Source organism: Eumetopias jubatus, unplaced genomic scaffold, assembly GCF_037043125.1.
Source record: "Eumetopias jubatus isolate StellerSeaLion01/CBP00866 unplaced genomic scaffold, mEumJub1_p1.0 scaffold_4, whole genome shotgun sequence".
In the NCBI taxonomy this organism is placed as follows: Eukaryota; Metazoa; Chordata; class Mammalia; order Carnivora; family Otariidae; genus Eumetopias; species Eumetopias jubatus.
Genome location: NW_028274810.1, coordinates 29040701 through 29061450, shown reverse-complemented (window position 1 = coordinate 29061450; position 20750 = coordinate 29040701). Strand labels below are relative to the sequence as shown.

The window sequence follows — 20750 nt, the reverse complement described above, 5'->3', positions numbered from 1 at the left end:
ATAATATATGGGCCATTTGCTAATGTTCTCTAAACTTTCCCTGTTTCCCTGTCTAAACAAACTGGTCTTTGTTCATCCTTTTCTTCTTTGCTGTATGGCTAAGGGATAGTGGAGTAGTAATTGCTAGCACATGTTTTTAAATTTATGCCCTTTTGGCATTTAAGAATTTACAGAAGCTTGTATTATATTTAATAAGTTGTTTCTCAATCATATCTGCCATATATACCTTAATTCTAAGATCCTTTACAGCAAAAAGACTTTGTTACTTTTATGGGTGAAGGAATCAGTCATTCTGTGTTCAAGTTTTCATTATATACCTGTATACCCGGATTGTCCACTGAAAAGTCAGCATTTGAAAAAGTAAAGGATAGCTCGCTCCTCTGTTGAGATTCACTGAATGCTGATAACATTGGGAAATAGATGTGGCTTTCCCACGGTGGTATTCTGATCACCACTTCATTGCATTATAACCTCTAGACACTATTTTAGAATATAGAATTCCAAAAGAAAAAGGTTGACTTTTCTTTCATATTTCATGTAAAAACAGTCAAGTTCAATTCCTTAAGTTCCCTAAAATAGTGTTTCCCCTTTCTACTAATAATTCTTAAGGATTGAGGTAACACCTAAAATAATCTGTTTTTAACAGAATTTTTTTAAAAGGAATTAAAATATCACTCGTTCCTGTCGTCATTCAGAAATATGTACATATATATAACAACACACTAATAATGTCTGTTTTGGGTATATCCATCTGTACCATTTTGTTTTAAGGTTTTATTTTGGAATATATATTCACAAGTTGCAAAATATACACACACATACACAGACACACAGGGAGTCCCTGTGTACTCTGTTTCCTTCAATGGTAACATCTTGCATATAGTACAATATCAAATCCAGAAAATTGATGTTGGTACAATCCAGAGTTTGTTCAGATTTCACCAATTTTACAAGCATTTATTTGTGTTTATATAGTTACATGTAATTTTATACATAGATTTTGTGCAGTTACCACAATTAAGATACAGAATTGTTTCATCACAAGGCTGCCTTTATAGCCACTTTCCTTTTCTTCCCTCCGTTCCTAACACCTGGCAATCACTAATCTCTTTTCCATCTAATTTTGTTATTTTAAGAATATTACATAAAAAGAATCATACAGTATGTAAACTTTTAAGATCCCCCTCCCCCGCTAAAAATTCCCTTGAGGTTCATTCAAATTACATGTATCCATAGTTCCTTTATTGCTGCACAGTATTACATGGTAAGGATGTATGAAAATTTAACCATTCACTTTTTTTTTTAAGGGGGGGCAGGGCAAATAAAATCTTAATCAGGCTCCATGCCCAGTGTTTGAGCCTGATGTGGGGCTCCATCTCACAACCCTGAGATCATGACTTGAGCCAAAATCAAGAGTCTGATGTTTAACTGACTGAGCCACCCAAGCACCCCCTACCCATTCACTCTTTGAAGGGCATGTGGGTTATTTCTAGTCTGAGGCTGTTAAATATGAAGCTGCTATATGTAACTTGTGTATAGCTTCTTATGTGCACACTTTTATTTCTCAGGGTGAGTGTCCAAGAGTATAAATGCTGGGTTGCATGGTAAGTGCATGTTTAATTTTATAAGAAATTGCTAAAATATTTTCCAGTGACTACCATTTGATCTCCCACCAACAATGCACGAGTGATCTAATTTTTCTTGCATCCTTGCCAGCATTAGGTGACTTTTAAAAAATTTTAGCTGATGTAAAATGTTACCTTAGTTTCAGCTGTTGGTAACTTTTATTTTAGCCATTTGGGTAGTGATACTTCATTATGGGTTTGTTTTTTTTTTTTAAGATTTTATTAGAGAGTGTGAGTAAGTGTTCATGAGCATGTGCACAAGTGGGGTGAAGGGCAGAAGGAGAATCAGACTCCTCCCCCCTGAGCAGGGAGCCCGATGGGGGACTAGATCCCAGGCCCCTGGGATCATGACCTGAGCTGAAGGCAGACACTTAACCGAATGAGCCACCCAGGTACCCTTCATTGGTTTTAACTTGAATTTCTCTAATAGCTAATGACGTTGAACATATTTTCACATGCTCCACATATTTCTCCATGTTTTTTACCCATTTTATAACTGATTTGTTTTTTTACTTTGAGCTTTGAGAATTCTTAATACAGTTCACCCATGAACAACACGAGTTTGAGCTGTACATGGTTGACTGTATAATCCAGTCCTTTTTCGGATAGGTAGTTCGCATATATTTTCTCTTTTTCTTTTTAAAGATTTTATCTATTTATTTGACAGAGACACAGCGAGAGAGGGAACACAGGCAGGGGGAGTGGGAGAGGGAGAAGCAGGCTTCCCGTGGAGCAGGGAGCCCGATGCGGGGCTCGATCCCAGGACCCTGGGATCATGACCTGAGCCGAAGGCGGATGCGTAACGACTGAGCCACCTGGGCGCCCCTATTTTCTCCTTTTCCGTAGCTTGCTTTTTCCAACCCCATAACAGGGTCTTTGGTGGTGCAAAAGTTTTTACTTCTGATGAGTTCTAGTTTATCAGTTTTTCTTTTTATGCATCATGCATTTACTGTCAAGTGTGAAAATTTTGTCTAGCCCTAGCACTTCTAGGTCCTGAAGATTTTTAAATTTTTTTTGAAAAGCTTTGCAGTTTTCTTACATTTAAGTTCATGCTTTTACCTGTTTATTCTAATTGCCATAGCACTATTTAAAAGGCTGCTTTTTTTTTTTTTGAAGATTTTATTTATTTGACAGAGTTAGCGAGAGCAGGAACACAAGCTGGGGTGTGGGAGAGGGAGAAGCAGGCTTCCTGCCCAGTGGGGAGCCCGATGTGGGGCTCGATCCCAGGACCCTGCGATCATGACCTGAGCCGAAGGCAGCGGGGCGCCTGGGTGGCTGTCTTTAAGCTTCCCACTCTTGATTTTGACTGAGGTCATGATCTCAGGGTTGTGAGATCAAGCCCTGCAGCAGCCTCTGCTCAGTGGGGAGTCTGCTTGGGATTATCTCTCTCCTTCTGCCCCTGCACTCTCTAAAAATAAATCTAAAAAAAAGTCTTACTGGAGGCGCCTGGGTGGCTCAGTCATTAAGCATCTACTTTCGGCTCAGGTCATGGTCCCAGGGTCCCGGGACTGAGCCCCACATTGGGCTCCCTGCTCTGGGGGAAGCCTGCTTCTCCCTCTCCCACTGCTTGTGTTCCCTCTCTTGCTGTGTCTGTCAAATACATAAATAAAATCTTAAAAAATCTTTAAAAATCTTGCTGGATTTTGATAGGAATTATGCTAAATTTATAGATTTAGGAAGAATTGACCTTCCAATCCATGGCACGTGGTACATTTCTCTACTTATTTGGGCATTTAATCTTTCACCAACTTTTGTGATTTTCAGCATACAGGTCTTATACATGTTTTTTTTTAGATTTACACCTAACTGTATCATTTCCGTTGGAGTGATTGTCCATGGTATTGTGGTTTTTTGTTTCCAATTTGGTTTTGAATATCAAGCAAGAATCCAGCAAAATGGAACCCTTAAATGTGTGTTTTTAAGCTGTGGCCTTTTCTTTCAGCTTTCTCCTACAAATAGCATTACTAGTCCTTTTAGAATTTAAGTAAGGGTAGAAAGGTTTTTAGTCCCTCCTCCCACTTGATATCCAATGTAAAAATAAACCCTTTGACATTTGATCATTACTGCCACTTGAAAACTTCCAGGACTGGGGAGTAGTCTCTTTATATAGAAAGGAGTTCATTTCAGTGATGGATACTGATTCTCTGTTCATTTTGCTGTTGACTCACGGTGATTTTTAAGACCTCCAAATTTTTCCCTGCTTGGCAATTTCTCACCTTTCTCTTTCAGATACGGGGATCCAGAGTCCCACCTCATTGTGCCTTCTTTTCATATAACATCATTTTAGGTCTGGATTCTTTATTCTGTGCCCCTTTTCCAGAGAGACATTAAGTGTAGTGTAGCTCTAGTTTTTAATGACACAAACCTTCCAGAAACCCAGACACCTAAAGGTGATGGGAGTGCAGAAGCAGAAAGGTGCCTAAGGAATTCTATGAGCTTGTAGGGGAAGAGTGTCTTGTCTGGATGGTGTGAAGGAAATGACCAATAACCAACCTCCACCAAGCACCGGACTCTTTTATATGTGATTTTAACCAAGTTTTAAGATGCTTTCTAAAATGTTTCTACACACAATAGGCTCAAAGGAATTTTGATTTCCCAGTATTACCCAGTTAGCAGATGGTCCAAAGATAATGGACACCAGAATCCCAAGTTGTGTCGGTTAAAAATTAAGATTCTAGAGCCATATTACAGGCAATTTATGGTGTGGGGTTAGAGGAGTGGAAGAAGCTCTTTGAGGGCTTATTTAGCATTCCAAACTTGGAGGTGATCTTTGCCTTTCTCCCCCCTGCTTCTGAGCACCTTATAGTTATAATGCATGTTTGGGCAACAGATGAATAAGAACACATGTAAACAGAACTCCAATGCAAGGTAGAATGATATACAATAAGAAGTACAAAGAACTATGGGTTTTCAAATGGAAGGGAGAGCACACATGGCTAAGATGAGATCAGTGAAGGTTTTAAGGATTAGCATTTATAATAACTGGTAGATCAGTAAGATTTTCTTTGATTGTAAATTTTATTATATATATTCAGAACAGTATTCATTGCTCATTTAATATGGCTATTCACAACTATAAAGCAATTTGAGCAATGCTGATTGCATATTAAGATGAAAAGTTATTACATGCTGAATCTTTTAAAAAATTGAAGATAAAGTACTTAGGGAGGCTTACAATTACAGGTACTCAATTTTTGCTAATTTTAAGACAGTAACAATATTTAAGGATAAAAATACTTAACAAAATTACATCTGAATTTGTAATTTATTTCCATGCTATTTCAACCACTTAATTGCCTTCTATACCTTGACATTCACATGAAAGAACAGCACATCATTAATGACCCAAATGCAAATAAGAGTAAAACTCTAGGCCTTAAATATTGTATTTTAAGAGTTTATATAACTAACAACTGAAGACAAAATCAGTCATTAAGTGATAAGTTGCTTAATTTTAGCGTAATTTTAATTTCAAAATTGAGTACTGACATTTAAAAAAACATAAGGCAGATAAACTATATGCCTATAGAAATATTAAAGAATTTAGTTCTTTGCTAATTATATTTTTGGTTAATACAAGTAACATCCTTCTTAATCCCACTCTTCATTTTGTGCCTATAAAAAATAAAATTATGTCCTCAATATTCCTAAGTTCCTTTTTTCTAGATAAGGCCATTATAAGACATTACTGAATCATAGGTTTAAAATCAGTGGCACAAATCATCTGTAGATAATGTAACAAGTTCATTGTTAGGTAAGGAATCAAGAGTATAGTACAGTAACCAGCCAGAGGTAGAATTCTTGATCACAGTTTTATAAAGAAGATGCAGTAGTTTATATCTGTACTGTTTTATTAGTTATAGTATGGTAAGGTTGCTTCTCATAATGAGTTTAACAGAAGGGGGGAAAGGGAGGTCTCTTCACAGGTGATTGTTGGCCCTTGTTTTGCATGTATTGTAGGCACCACTCCTGGACACTTAAACATTTTCTTGGCCAGTTAAGGTAATCAATTATATATGGCATTTACCTCATTTTTTAAAAGCTTCGTAGTAGGGATAGCTAATCTTTTTGTTCTCCCAAGGGGATAAGAAGGAGGGAAATAAATCTCTTTTTGTACCACTCTGACTGTAAATTAGTAAATGAAACCATTCTCTCAGTATCACTGCTTATTAAGAATTCCAGCAGTACTAATGTACAGAGAGGTTCTATACTCAAATTTTTAAGTTGATTTCTCATATTTGTCTTAATATTACAAATGGGCATAACCTAAAAATTCTACTTAATTCATGTTGTAGCTAAATTACTAGTATTTAAGTAATACTCCCCAGATTGATATAAGCAAGGATGGCAGAGACTTTACATAGAGTTATTCACATACCACTTTAAATTTGGGATTCTGTGGGCTTTCAAATCCTTACTTGAATGTCAATAAATAAAGTGATCAGAAAGGTCATTTAATGAAAGTTATAACAATTGTAATGTATGTACCCAGTGCTAAACCTTACAGTAGAGTTTGTTTCATAAAATGTACCTGAATAGTTAGACAATTCAAAACAGAATAAAACAACTGTAAAAAATAAAACCCTAGCCAAGTATAGTTTCTTCAGTTACCTGGAATTTAGTCTCATGATTGATATTAGGATTGGGTCATTACGATGAACCAATCAGATTCCAGATACTTACAGTTTATTTAAGTGAACTTAATTTTCATCAGATGTTCTCAAGCTTACCTAAATTCTTCTTTTATTGATTGTTGTTGCTGATTTTGAGAACTCAGAAAAGGAGATACTTATTTATGTAAGGCCCAGATTTTTAAGCAGTATTTCCTTCACAACTGCTGGTAATAATGTATTATCCAAGTCAGTAATCATGTTAAAACTAACGACACTGCTGATAGGTAATATAAAAATAAAATTATTTTCCCTCACATTTAATTTCAAAATTCTAGTTCTGAGTTAAGGACTAGACCAAATGTGTCCTTATGGAGACTGTGAGCAGCCTTTAGCTATTTCATTTCAAAGAGAAAATCTGTTCCAATTTTAATAATGACTGAGCATTTTTAAATATTATTAAAATGTTGGCCTTTGGGGAATATAAGCGAAGTATTTAATACTTTTTGCTAATATTTTAAGTTGAAATATATTTGGTTATAAAAATCTCACAAATCTGCTTCTCACAGCTATGCTTCTATTTACATTACAGGAGAAATATATATGTAAAAAGAAAAGTTGAGTTTTTGTCTTCTAAAGATATATCCAATCCATGATTAGGTAATTCTCAGATGACTTATAATTTAATATACTGAAAAATTATACAATTAATTTATAATTGCCACATTTACAAAGAAACTTCAATATACTGAAAAATTCTAATTTGTAATTGCCACATTTACAAAGAAACTTCAAGGTAAGACAGTCTTTTAAAAACAATGTTTGGTGTTGCATTTAGGCCCAAAGTTCATTTATTTAAATCACCTATGACATTTGCAAAACTTTTTCAAACTTAGGAAAATGCTGATAAATATGGCTTCATTCAATTATACCTATACTCTGTGAAATATTTGTTATACACTTAAGTACAACTGAAGCAATAAGATTACTTGCACAGACGAAAGTGAAGACTCCTTTCACCTTAAAATTATACTTGTTTCACACTTGTGGTAATGCCTGAAAACATTTTTTGGAAAGACTATTAATGGTCTTGATTATAAGTGTATTGCATTTTTCTGTCTTTTTTTCCCCCAATGTTAATTACTCTAGTTTAAAGTTTTAAGTTCTACTTTTCCTCTTATCTTCAAATAGACTCTTTAGCATATAAACTTGAATTGCTGACACTACCACCATTACCACTAAGTTAACCATAGACCAGAAATTGACTCTATCAAAGTTGCTTTCTTGTATATTTCGATCACGAGCTTCAAATGCTCTAAGCAGAGTCTGGATATGACCACTTTTGCTTAGTCTGGCCTTGATACTGTTGATGGATTCCTGGAGATAAATAAAATAATTTTACTATCAAAGAATGCTCAGTAATTTTAAGTTAAACATGTGATTCACAGTATCCTAACTCATAATAGTTTTACATCCAAACACAATTTTAATTAAGGGACAGGTACTACTTGGATCACCTAAAGATCTTCTGTAAGTTTATGTAATAGTTCTCATCTAATAGTTACTTAACAGAGGAACAAAGCTAATGTAAATTGAAAAGAAATAATGTGAAAATATATTTCAGTGCATAGTGCCAGGAATTTTATATACACTGTTTCTTAGACCTCACAATCATAAGAAAAAGACTAGTTTTAAAAAACCTAACTGATAGAAAAAAAAAAACCCGTTAACAGCTTTTAGATATTTATCTTTATATAATGCACTGTGTCTTTATAGTATTTTCTTTGAATGTTAGTCTTGTCCAATTTAGTGTCTAGCAAAACACCCAATGTTTTCATCTCAGAAAATAATAGTGAAATTAGAAAATACTCCAATTTTTGATACGCATATTATACATCCAAAAGTATAATCTATTTTTAATATAAAAATGTTCCAAAATTACATTTGTAAAACAAGCTTATCAAGATGCACTCTTAAGTTGTACATCTTCTGAAAAACCTGTTTTTATAGCAGGGTCCTGGTGAGAGAAGTGATTTGAAAACTTAAGAGGGCTATATGAATATCAGTTAAAATTGAGACTTGAAATGATGTCAAAGTACATCGCTGACCACTTGAACAACATGGGGGTTAGAGGGGTCAACGCCCTGCACAGTTAAAAATCCACATAAAACCTTTGATTCCCGAAAAACTTTACTAATAGCATACTGTTGACCAGAAGCCTTACATAAACAGTCAAAACACTGTTTTCTGTTATATATATTACATACATTATATACTGTATTCCTCCAATAAAGCTAGCAAAATGAAAAATGTTAACTAAGAAAATTGTAAGAGAAAATACATTTCCTGAAAAAAATCTGCGTAAGTAGACCTCAGTTCAACTGCACTTTGTTCAGGGGTCAACTGTACTTATGGCAAAAATAAGAAAATACTAGAAACAGATTTTCCTGCATAGTCATCTTGCTTAAAATCCTTATTTAAGCAAAAACTATACTCAAAATTTCAGACTTTCTGCTAAACCTACAAAACTACAAAGTGTAATATTTATCATTTGGGCATATTTGTAAAGCAACAGTAACCTAGTAATGCAAATATTTTCTAGAAAAATAAGGAATTCAGATCCCCAAATAAAAAAGATCATGCATAGTTCTTTTCAGTATTACAGCAACGATAGCCAAATACAAAATTATTTATCAAAGTTTGCTGTTAGGATACAAAATTGGGGGGGAAATAAAGCTCCTGAAAGACATTTTTCTTTAAAAAGGGCTTATAAGTATTTTAAGCCATATTTAAATCTGAACTTACTGCTCATTTTGTTTAACCATGTGAATGAATTCAATCTCTTGAGAATGCAGTTAAGCACTAATGAGGTTTATAAGTACTAGTGTTTTAGTCTTGTTGGCAAAATAAATTTAAAATGAAAGAATAAGTTAATATGATTGAAATTTAAAAGATATATACATGGGAAATTATGGTGAGATAAAAAACTGTCATGGTAAAAATTCATACCAATCAAACTTAATCCTTTCAGTTTGTATTCATAGTAACACCAGTGGAAAAGGTAAGAAAAGTAACATGTATTATGCCATACACTGTTTAAAGCACTTAGACACATGACATTTCTTATTTCATCCTCACAACTCTAGAGGTATTATCCCCATTTTGCAGGTGAGGAAACCAAGGCTGTGAGGGCTCATTCACTAAGCAATCACACATGATAAAACATGATTGTCTAATTTTCTGACTTCCTAAGGTATGTATAGTATGTCTCTTCTGCTGTTTGACAGCTGCTTTCCTAAAAAACCTCAAGTGATCAAAATACCACATTATTAAAAAAAAATTCAGATTATAAGACAATTAGAGATTACACAGTTTTAATTGGCAATGATTATGTTATTTCTCATACAGCTATATATGCTATTTACAAATACCACTCAGTAAATTCTATCATTTGATTACATCTACCTGTGGCTGAAGGGTCATGACCTTCCCCCCATCACCAATACTATTATGGACAAATAGGTTCTTACACATGCACATTTCATTATGCATGTAAATGATAAGGCAATTCAAACAAAGAAGCCATATTCTAAAAGTTTTCGCTCCTGAATGTAGTCCTAGTTTCTGATAACTGCTAGGTCTGGTCTGAGTAATGTAAACAGTGTTGCCAAATTAATCAAGTGATATCAAATTTCATGTTATAAAAATTATGCTGTGAGAAAAATGCCTATAACATCTTAAGTGTTTACAAACTGCTCACTTTTTTTCTATGTGCAAGTATGCTATAGATCATTACCTTCTTCTATTTGTGAACATTCTAAGGGAGTTTTATAGTTAAGAAGAGCCTGTGTTCAAGTTCTAGTTCCCCCCTTTCTGGTTATGTGACAAACATGATCTCCCCTAAACCACAATTTCCTCATTGGAAAGATGGAGATAAATAATCCTCATAGAGTTAAGTAAAGATTACATGAGATAATGCAGAGAAAATTATTATTTCAGTGCTTATCACACAGTCAGACCTCTGGATAATTTTTATTTATTAAAAGATCATACTGACCAGGATGTCTTCCAGTTTCATGTCCAACATGTCTGTCCCAGTAATATATTTCTTCCAGTCCTCTTGTTCTTGCTCCTGTTCTCCCATATTATCCAGGATTAATTCAAAGAAAATCACCTTCTCAGAAATGGTGCTGAATGTATTATCAAAGCAGAACATGTAGTCACCATCTTCAGTCTCTACCCTGTATTAAAAAAAGTACATGTCTTCAGTTATCTGTACTTCTTTTTGGGATCAAAGGAAAAACTACTATAGGTAAGAAATAACATGGTTTATAGTAATTGGATAGTTTGCTGATAAAAAGACTTCCTTAAGTATTGAAAGATAATTTATAATTTCTTGGGAAAGAGGCAACCTGGAAATATATATGTAAAATATATAAGTAGTTGCAACTTAGATGTGCTTGGCATTTACTCAGGAAATACGGTAAAAGATCTTGACCTAATTTTTGGAAAAGAATAGGATTAAAAACCTAAAACATAGATACATGATACCTCACAATGATCTTTAATATTTATATATTAAGAGTAATTTATCATGAGTTCAATTCATATGCAAATATGACCACAAACCTCCCCTTTAATTTAGATTACTTTCTAAAGTGACTTGTTTTCAAAAGCAGTAATGGATTGTTCTAAATGCTTTCTTCCAGGCCTCCTACAGATTAAGACCATCTTTATAGGGGCGCCTGGGTGGCTCAGTCGTTAAGCGTCTGCCTTTGGCTCCAGGTCATGATCCCAGAGTCCTGGGATCAAGCCCCGCATAGGGCTCCCTGCTCAGTGGGGAGCCTGCTTCTCCCTCTCCCACTCCCCTGCTTGTGTTCCCTCTCTCACTGTGTCTCTCCCTGTAAAATAAATAAACAAAATCTTTTTAAAAAAAAAACCATCTTTATAACATAGGTTTACAGAGATTAGGGATCAGTGGCCAACAAACGAGCTTTACACTCAGTGGCATTAGCTTTACTGAATAAATGCCACTCACATCTAAGTTAAACTTGTATCTTGGTCTCATTAGCTTCACATTCAAGATAACTGGCCTACAACATGTGATTCTTTTAAATCAATCTCCATTTCTTTTCCACCCCTATATCCAATTTATTTAGTTTAAGCATGAGAGAGAAGTACTCAGCAATTTGACTGAATCTTAACATATATACCATAAATAAAATATAGCCAATACTTGTATACCCCTTTATAATTTACACACTACTTTAACATATTTTAATTCTTTTAATCCTTACCATCATATTTTGAAATAGGCATAATTGACCTTTTCAAGGTAAGTAAAATAAAGTTCACATAAGTTAAAATACTTGCCTATGATCACACAGCCTGTCACAGGCATAGACGAAGCTTGGTTTTCTGACTCTCATGTTAATTGATCTTTCTTTTCTATAGTACTGCTCAGAGCCTGTCTGCATTCCTTGTAATCTCCTCAGTCATGACAAACCTTTGTCTTGATGTATTTAACCTTTGGAAGAAGCTTGAAGAATATACTGGCAAATACAGTGGGGAACAATTTTAAAAAGAAAAAAATGTTTTGACTTATGTAAAGCTAAGTTTAATTTTAATCACTTTTAAATTTAACTCTTAATTTTGTTTAGTCTTAATTTTATTTAACTCAACTTTATTTAGCCATTCTTAACCCTGCACTGGATAAAAAGGGGAAGCTTTGTACCTACTCTTTTTACATGTAAAGTACAGATCTACATATAGTACAAAAACTGGTTTTAAAATTTCATGGGGAGATGATAAGGCAGAAAAGTCTAGAAAGGTTGCATGGGGACAAGAGTAAAAATGAAAAAAAGTTTGAGAAGCACTGACTCACATGGATGAGCTTCAGCATGTGTATGGAAAAAAAAAGGTATTTTACTACTTTATAGTCATTCCTATACTAATCTCTTTCTAAATCTGTTGACTGCTTTTAGTAGAAAGGAACTTTAATACTACAAATGATACAAAATATTATCCAAATAAAAATTGCAGAGTTAATTTTCCCTTCAAGTAGAATAAAGAGCAACAGTAGTTCAGAATGCATAAATTCTGGCATGAGTTACAGTAACGTTAATTCAGCTGTCTAGAAAAAATATAAACACACAAACAGACTTATTCCTGGAAGTGCCAGTGAATAGGTATTACTTAAGCTGTTTATAGTTCTGTTTGGAGACATTTTTACTAACGCTGCCTTCTGAAAGGACAGTATTTAGGATTTAATTGAAGAAAAAAACTATTTCAGTGCTGTAACAGAGATATTTTATAACCTGCCTTTAAAAAATATAGCTAAAGATAAAATTTTGTTTAAATCTGATTTTTTATTATTTATTTATTTATTTATTTATTTTTATTTATTTATTTTATTTTTAAGCAACTGCCTTCGGCTCAGGTCATGATCCTGGAGTCCCGGGATCCAGTCCTGCATCGGGCTCCCTGCTCAGCGGGGAGTCTGCTTCTCCCTCTGACCCTCGCCCCCTCATGCTCTATCTCATTCTCTCTCTCTCAAATAAATAAATAAAAAATCTTTAAAAAAATAAAATCAAAAAATAAAAAGTTAATAGTTAAAGATAAAATTTTGTTTAAATCTGATTTTTTATTATTTATTTATTTTTACTTTTTAAAGATTTTACTTATTTATTTGACAGAGAGAGACAGCCAGAGAGAGAACACAAGCAGGGTAAGTGGGAGAGAGAGAAGCAGGCTTCCCACCGAGCAGGGAGCCCGACACGGGGCTCGATCCCAGGACCCTGGGATCATGACCTGAGCCGAAGGCAGATGCTTAACGACTGAGCCACCCAGGTGCCCCTTAAATCTGATTTTTTAGAAAGCAGATTTGTAAATTTGGTGTAGTGATTAAGAGTGAGTTGGACAGCCTGGTTTTAAATCCTGGCTCTGCCTGTTCACTAGATGTGTAACTTTCATTAACTTACGTTAGTGGTCTTTGCCTCAATTTCTTTATTGATAAAATGGTAATATGTACCTCATAGGACTGTGGTGAAGAATAAAAAAAATTAATAAATATAAGGTGCTTAGAACAGTAGCCTGGCACATCAAAAGAACTCAATAAATGTAAACTCTTATAAACTCATTCTTTTTTCCCACTGGTTTAATGAGAGGCAATTCTATGCAAGAAACCAATAAGATACCTTTTCTCCCAACAGTTAATCTTAATTTATCTCTAAAAGAAAGGAGAAAATTGGAGAAAAAAATGACAGAAATTCTACAGATTTTCTAGATTCTGAAATTTAAAGATGAGCTACATTTTTAGTTTCTGTTCATATAACTATCAAAGAGAAAGCATAGTTCCAAGGATATCAATCAAAACTGACTTTTTAAATTACTGTTTCTCTATTTTATTAATAGTTTATACAAATATTTTTTTCTGAGCTCTGCATAGGTAAAATGCCATTTTAAAAAACTTTAATAAAATAAAAAACAAGAAATTTAAAAAATTTTTAAATAAAAACTTAAAAGAAACTTTAAAAATTAAAAAATACAAAAAATTTAAAAATTAAATAAAAATAAAAAATAAAAATAAAGCACTCTGAAAAGAGTATTATAGTTGAGATATTTTCCCCCTCATTCATTCATACATGTGTTTAGTATTTGCTATCAATTACATGCCAAGTATGCTGGTTAACAAAGACCAGTAACTATAATAGCTAGTACTTATATAGTGCTATGTGCCAGAGATGTTCTAAGCATCGTATGGTAGAAAGCAAGAATTCTGATCCATCCTGCCTCCTCCTCTTAATAAATGTGTATCCCTGCAGACTTATTTAACTTCTCTGAGCCTCCTTGTCTGTAAAATGGGAATTGGGGAATCAAAGAATCTCTCACAGTGGGTTGGAATGATTAATTTGAAGCATATAAAATGCAAAGCCTAGTTTATGGCAAATATTAGACTGTATTTGCTTTTCCTCTACCTGAAACTCGAGTTTAGTTTTAATGCAATAAGTAAACAAAGTGCTGTAGCAAAATGACAGAATGAACAGGGAAACACACTACTGAGATAGGAAAAAGAGAAGTGAAATTAAGAGAGCATATATAGCCTTTTGTCAAATTCTAAACTTCTAACAAGTTATTTTCTTTCTTTCTGGTTTCCTATGGTCAGATCTTTTACTATCACATCTTCTAATTATCTAAAAAGAATGAGGTCTGAGTAAAAACCAACTTTTACAGGCATACACACACAACACATATGCACAAAGATGTACTTATTTGTTTTTTTTTTTAAATATTTTATTTATTTGAGAGAGAGAGAGAATGAGAGCCAGAGAGTATGAGAGGGAAGAGGGTCAGAGGGAGAAGCAGACTCCCCGCTGAGCAGGGAGCCCGATGTGGGACTCAATCCCGGGACTCCAGGATCATGACCTGAGCCGAAGGCAGTTGCTTAACCAACTGAGCCACCCAGGCACCCTGTACTTGTTTTTTTTAAGAAAGGAAATAGTGGGCAAAGATGATAAAGCCAGCAGCTCAAACTATAGGATACGTACCTGGAACAGTAACTTAAAATGGAAAGGTTGTGCTAGTCAGAAAGACAGGTTTAAAATGCCATAACAGACTGAATGCAATACCTAGGGCATACTCATCTTATTTAACCAAAGCAAAGAAAAAAATTTAGGATCAATACAAAACGCCTAAAAAAAGAGAAAAAGTTAATGGAAGACATTTTAGTTTATGATAGACCACTATCTAGGACTGTTTAAAATGTTCATATGGAATCATTTAATACTGATGTTTGTATCAAATGTGCTAAATTTCCCTGCCCTGCAGATAGCCCATTGGTAATACTCAGCCCAGGGAACTCAACTAAGAGATGACTTACGTGTGAACTCCATCTGATTTTCTTTGTTCAAAAACTAAGGTTCTTCCTTCTGGAGAGGCAAGATGGAAATCAATATCTAATCCTGCTCCATCTAAAACCTGTAGAAAAGCACAAAGAAAAGAACACATTATAAATTCTGAAATAAAAAATATATAAAGTAGATCATATGATGAAAAGAATTTCTTTCTAAACCTAGAGAGGTAAAGAAAGTCAACAAGATGCATGTAAGGGCTAGAAAGGAGCACAAAGATCATCCAATTCAATTCTATTCACTTTGGAACTTCCTTACCAATTCCTGTTGCCATCACCTAACTTTAGGCCTTATAAATATTACTAAAATAATCTTCCTAAAATGTTGCCTTGATTGAGAAGCCCTGTAGAGTGGAAGGAAACACAGAAGGGAGTTCATATGGTAAACCTTTTTACTTAGGCAATTTAGAGCATGCTATGTAACTTTTCTGAGTTTGTTTCCTCTTCAGTAAAATAATAATTAGCTATTTCTTAACCCAGAACTCAAAACTTCTATGATCTGACTCCAGTTGACTTCTTCAGTGCATTCGCTTATTATTCTCCAATATGAACTAAATATTCCAAGTAGGCTATTGGTTTACTTGCCAATGAACACAGTTCCTTTACAATCCCAAAATGATGATGATAATAGCTAACAATTACAGTGTATGCCACACATTGTTTTAAGTGCTTTATCTGGGTTAATTTCCTCAAAACAAGTCTAAGAGGTACGTCTTACTACTGTTCTCAGTAAAACAAGAACCAATCAACAGAACAAAAAAAAAACACAAAAAAATGAGGCACAGAGAAATACTTTTCTGAAGGTAGATATAGTCAATGAATGTCAAAATTTGAACTCAGCAGTTTTCCTCCGATAACTACTCTTTTTCTTATTTAATACACCATTTTATTTTTCTTGGTGGCCTTAGTGGAATGATATAAAAAGTTACCTATTCCTGTGCTATACTTACTTACCAACAAAAGTAGTTTCAAATAGCCAGCTAAATATATATAATTCTCTTTAATCTTCAAATCCCAATAAAATGAAGAAAATATATTGATACAAATAACAACACTGGAAATCTAGGAAGACTGTTAACAGACATGAGGAGTAAGGAATTTCTGGAAGATAGTCCACTGAGCAAAGGATATATATATCTAGCTACCAATAGCTATCAATCTCAAAATTCTCACTGAAACAGACTAGAGAAACACATTTGTTGAAATCAATGCCCTCCTTTTCATGTTACTGGTTTTACTGAAAGGATCAAATTCTGAAAAAATAGTTAATATAAACAGACTTCAAAATGTTTCTTCATAAGTATATATCCTCAGAGAAATTCAAGAATGTGTAATCCATAAAAATGAGGTTGCTGGTATGAAAAATAAAAAAGATAAAAAATGTTGCCAAAATAAAGTCTTAACAAATGTAATGAGAGCAGAATGAATATGGATAGAGACTAAAAATCAGCGAACTGGAAGGAACCAAGGAATTCTCAGAACAAGGTGAAAAGTACAGATGAAAAGTATGAGAAGAATGGTAAGACCCTTTGCGAAGGACAGAGCTAAAGATTTCAAATATCTATCTAACAAGCATTTCAAAGAAGAGAACCACGAGAAATGAAGGGAAGAAATCATCAAATAAGAGAACAAAAATTCTTGCTTCAAAAGATAAAAATCTTGAGACTGGAAGGGGCTAATGGATGTAAAAGATAAAAAAATTCCTACTGCCTTTCCAAAGGATTTAAAAAGAACAACCTAGAAACTTCCAATGATAACTGGTAGAGAACTACTACTTATAAGAATTGGGATTGGCATCAGAATTCTTACATATAATACTAGATGCAAAAAAACAATACGGCCATGTCTTCAATGATCCCAAGTAAAAGAAAATTATATTTACTAAAGTGAAAGCAAAAAGTCTGTTCAAGGATTCAAAGCATTTTAAAAGAATTACTCAAAGTTATCCTCTAAAAAAGCCAAAAAAAGATAACTATTAAATCAGAAAATAAGAGATCTAACAAAACTAAACAGATTTCAGTAAAAGATTTAAAAGGTATTATTGGTAGTGGCTGTCAGGCTTAATGAAATTGTTAAAAATGATAATTAAGAACACAGAAGATAACTTAAAAGTCTATAAAATACAATTTTAAAGCATAAAAATATTTATTTAAAAAACACCATAATCTGAAACAAAACTTCCTGATGATTTCACTAGAAGATGATGAGTGCCACTCTCCCTAGTCTATACTGTTGTTGTAACAGCCTTTCAGTTCCTCAAAGGCTTTCTTCTGTCTTCTTCCTCAATGCAAATTTAAATCATCCCCTTATGCCTAATAAGGCTGATTTTTCTACAGATCTGAATTGTACTTCTGGAATGTCTTCTCTCAATTCCCAGATGAAATTAAGTTCTCCTATTAAATCTTCTCATAGCTGTATATACCTACCTTCATAGCACTTATTAGAGTTACAATTTTACATTTATTTGTAAACAGTTTGATTACTGTCCTTTTCCATACTAGATTGTATGAGAACATGGACTATATTTTTACTCACCGTTATATCCGTAGCACTTAGCATAGTGCTCCAACAAATTAAGCACTTAGCAATGATTTTTAAAAAGTTAACGATCTAGTTTATTCCTAAGATATATGTATTGACACTTAAAATTTTCAAGAACTTAATATAATGTGGGGCTAGTCAATTATTCTAAAAGTGTCCTCCTAAAGCTGGAAAGTAAGAAATGGTTAAAAATTTTCAGTATGTCACAGTGACCCAAGGGCAATGTCTGGAATGTCTGTTCCCTGACATTTTAAAAACAAAGACAAAAAGCAGTAGCTGCTGTTACTGGAAAATTAATAATGGAATTGGAAAATGCAAACAAAAAGGTGAAGATCACCTCTTACTCTACAAACCCCTCAACATTGTCTAGGACTACAGACATTAAATTTTACTTCTTTCTTCTTTCTTCAATCAAAACAATTAAGTTGTTTAGGGGGATTACTTCAGTCCCTTTAAGAGTGACTAAAGATGCAGAGCATAAAGCTAAGCCAAGCCAGCTATATAACTCTAGAAGTGTAAATGTAGAAAAACCAACATTCACCGCCTATTTACTACTAGTGTCAGGGATGGTCTATGAACACTTATTAACTCATTTCTTAAAATCAACTCTGTGAGGTAATTACTATTTCTCTTTTACAAGCGAGAGGTTAAATAACTTGTTCAAATCACAGAGGTAGTAAGTGACAGAGTTAGGATTTCAACCCAAGCATTTTATTTGTACAGATTTTATATCATAATCATAAGAGGTCAGTAGTTCATATATATTTCCTCCCTAATACCAATTCCTAGATAAATACTAAGGAATTTTCAAATAATACAAATTTTTTTTTAACCTCCAGTTGGATTTCCTTGCCTCTAATTTTGCCCTCCTTTTCCCACACTGTACCCAGTGATCTATCTGGAAAACATTTCTGTTACCATGCTGCTTATATCTTCAGTGGCCCTTGTACAGAACAAGGGCAAAGCCACTCAGCATGGCACACAAGCCTAAAGATTCATGATCCATGATCCAGCCTCCTGACCTCTCCAATCTATTTTACTTTTACTTGCACCCTAGACTTTAGTCTTCAGGTCTAATAAAAACTCAGCACGTGTAGTGTCCACATACTGCCCAGCAACAAAACACTACGCATTTTTATAACTATTCGTGTTTTGTTCCTTTTCCTGAAATGCCCTGCCTTCTTTGCATTCTTGTCTCACTTAAGCATCTTTCAGGATTCAAATTTATTTTCTCCAGGAATCCTTTTCCGAAACACCAGAGAAGTGGTTGTCCTCTAACAGCAGTTAACGATACTTAATTGAAATTAGCTGTTTATTAGCCAGTATCCCTTAAATAATATCCTTGAAAACGGACTCTTTTTGTCCATGTCATAGTTGGTCATCTCATCCACACTCCCCTCATCCCCACCCTGCCAATTACTGGCACATGGTAAATGAACTTTTGAACTACACTGGAGATCAATAAATGTTGCGGTCTAGCCTCAGTTTTGCTCACTATATGACTTCAGATATTGCGCTCTCTATTGCTTTCCTTAAATATCTAGAAATAATTTAATTCTAAGGTTCCTTCCGATGAAAATTCTACATAACTTATTTTGCTCTATAGGTGACAGTAACTGTTGAAAATAATTCTTTGCATCAACTTAAAAAAATTATCTGATTATAAATTAAATAATCTGGGAAAAATTAAAAGGTGAACCACACCAACGCATTTTTTTTTTTTTGCAGTGCTACCCAGAGACATCAAAATTAGCTGTGTGGAACTAACAAGATTTCTTCTAAGAAATTACGCTCTACCAAAATGACTATATAAATTAAGCCAAATCCCTACATAATATTATGAAGATACTAAAAAGAAGACAATGATATGGGAGAAATGCTTACAATGATGAACTACAAGTTATAAAGTTTTAATAAACAAATATTGCTTGATTTAAAAATATGTAACTGCGAAGGAAATGTACCCATTAAATACATCAAGAGCTCCTTTCAAAATATTCCAAAATCGGATTTAGGGATAATCACAAGTTCACAGTTCAAAAATCCTTAAATGAAGCGATGACAGTGAAGATTTATAACACCGGAATTGGGTGAGCGTGGTCGGGGTAACAAAACAAGTGTCATCATCTCCTCCAGTGATGGAGAACGTGTTATCAGTCCTGTATTGAGAAATTCCCAGCATCAGAGCGTGTGCTGGTTAGCAAGGCGATGGGCGAATTATGGAAACAAAAGGGAAAACCACCAAGATCACCAGTGCTGGCCTCTTTCCAACGGGAGGAAAGGGGAGAGGGCGGGTCGTCAATTCCAGGTCCCGCCTAACTTCTGGGTCGCCGGCCTCAGGAGAGCCGAACCTCGCGCGCCTGCGCCGAACGGGCCGGCTACTCCAGCGGCCCTCGCCTCTTCACCACCCTCGCAGTCCACAAGAAGTTTCTAAGTGGGTGAGAGGCGAAGACGCGGGGTAGCTGGGATAAAGGAAGGAGGCTGCCTCACCCTCCACACTTACTTGGTACTCAATCTCCAGCGACGCCTTCAGGGGCATGGGCTGGTAGAAACACTCCTTCTGGCCGGCCGGAAGGGTAAACGTGAAGTCGCTGTCTAAGGAGGGCGTGAAGCCGGCCGCCGCCGGCAGCAGCACTGAGAACAGAGTGGCCAGGAGGAGCACCGGGCAGGGCAGCCAGATCTTGTCGCCCATCCCTGCCGGGGCGATCTCGGGCTGGAAGAGACGCGGAAAGTGTGGGTTATTGGCACCTAGGCTCCGCTTTTCCTCCCTGGACTCCTCCTCGTGGTTAGCAGGGAAACCTGGAGCCTGAAGAAACCAGGTGGCGGCCGCGGCGGCGGCACAGGACCCCTCAGAGCGGGAAACGCCGGCCTCAGAAGGGTAGGGTCCGAGGGGCGGGGCCAGCAGTCCTTTTCCGCAAGCTTCTCGGTCTCGGCCCCCTCAGGCCTGGAATGAGCGCGCCCCGCCTCACACCAGGGCGGCAGGTTCCCATGGCTTCCCCCCCCCACCAATGGGCGTCTTAGGGGTAATTATGGGAAATGTAGTTCCAGGCGAGCGGGCTTGGACGC

At 35.2% G+C, this 20750-nt stretch overlaps 1 protein-coding gene across 2 annotated transcripts; it reads right to left on the bottom strand.

Moving 5' to 3' along the window:
• Nucleotides 1-5458: 5458 nt before the first annotated feature.
• On the bottom strand, nucleotides 5459-20691 carry TMED5 (transmembrane p24 trafficking protein 5). Of its 2 annotated transcripts, XM_028087653.2 has the most exons (5): nucleotides 20188-20691; nucleotides 15114-15211; nucleotides 10293-10476; nucleotides 8207-8252; nucleotides 7469-7636 (listed from the first exon to the last, which is right to left on the bottom strand). In XM_028087653.2, exons 1-5 carry the CDS (start codon nucleotides 20374-20376, stop codon nucleotides 7551-7553), a joined length of 603 nt encoding a protein of 200 aa, XP_027943454.1. In that variant the 5' UTR covers nucleotides 20377-20691; the 3' UTR covers nucleotides 7469-7550. The 2 variants fall into 2 exon arrangements, with proteins under 2 accessions (XP_027943453.1, XP_027943454.1); XM_028087652.2 differs by lacking the exon at nucleotides 8207-8252 and having other exon boundaries at nucleotides 5459-7612; nucleotides 20188-20685.
• Nucleotides 20692-20750: the final 59 nt, after the last annotated feature.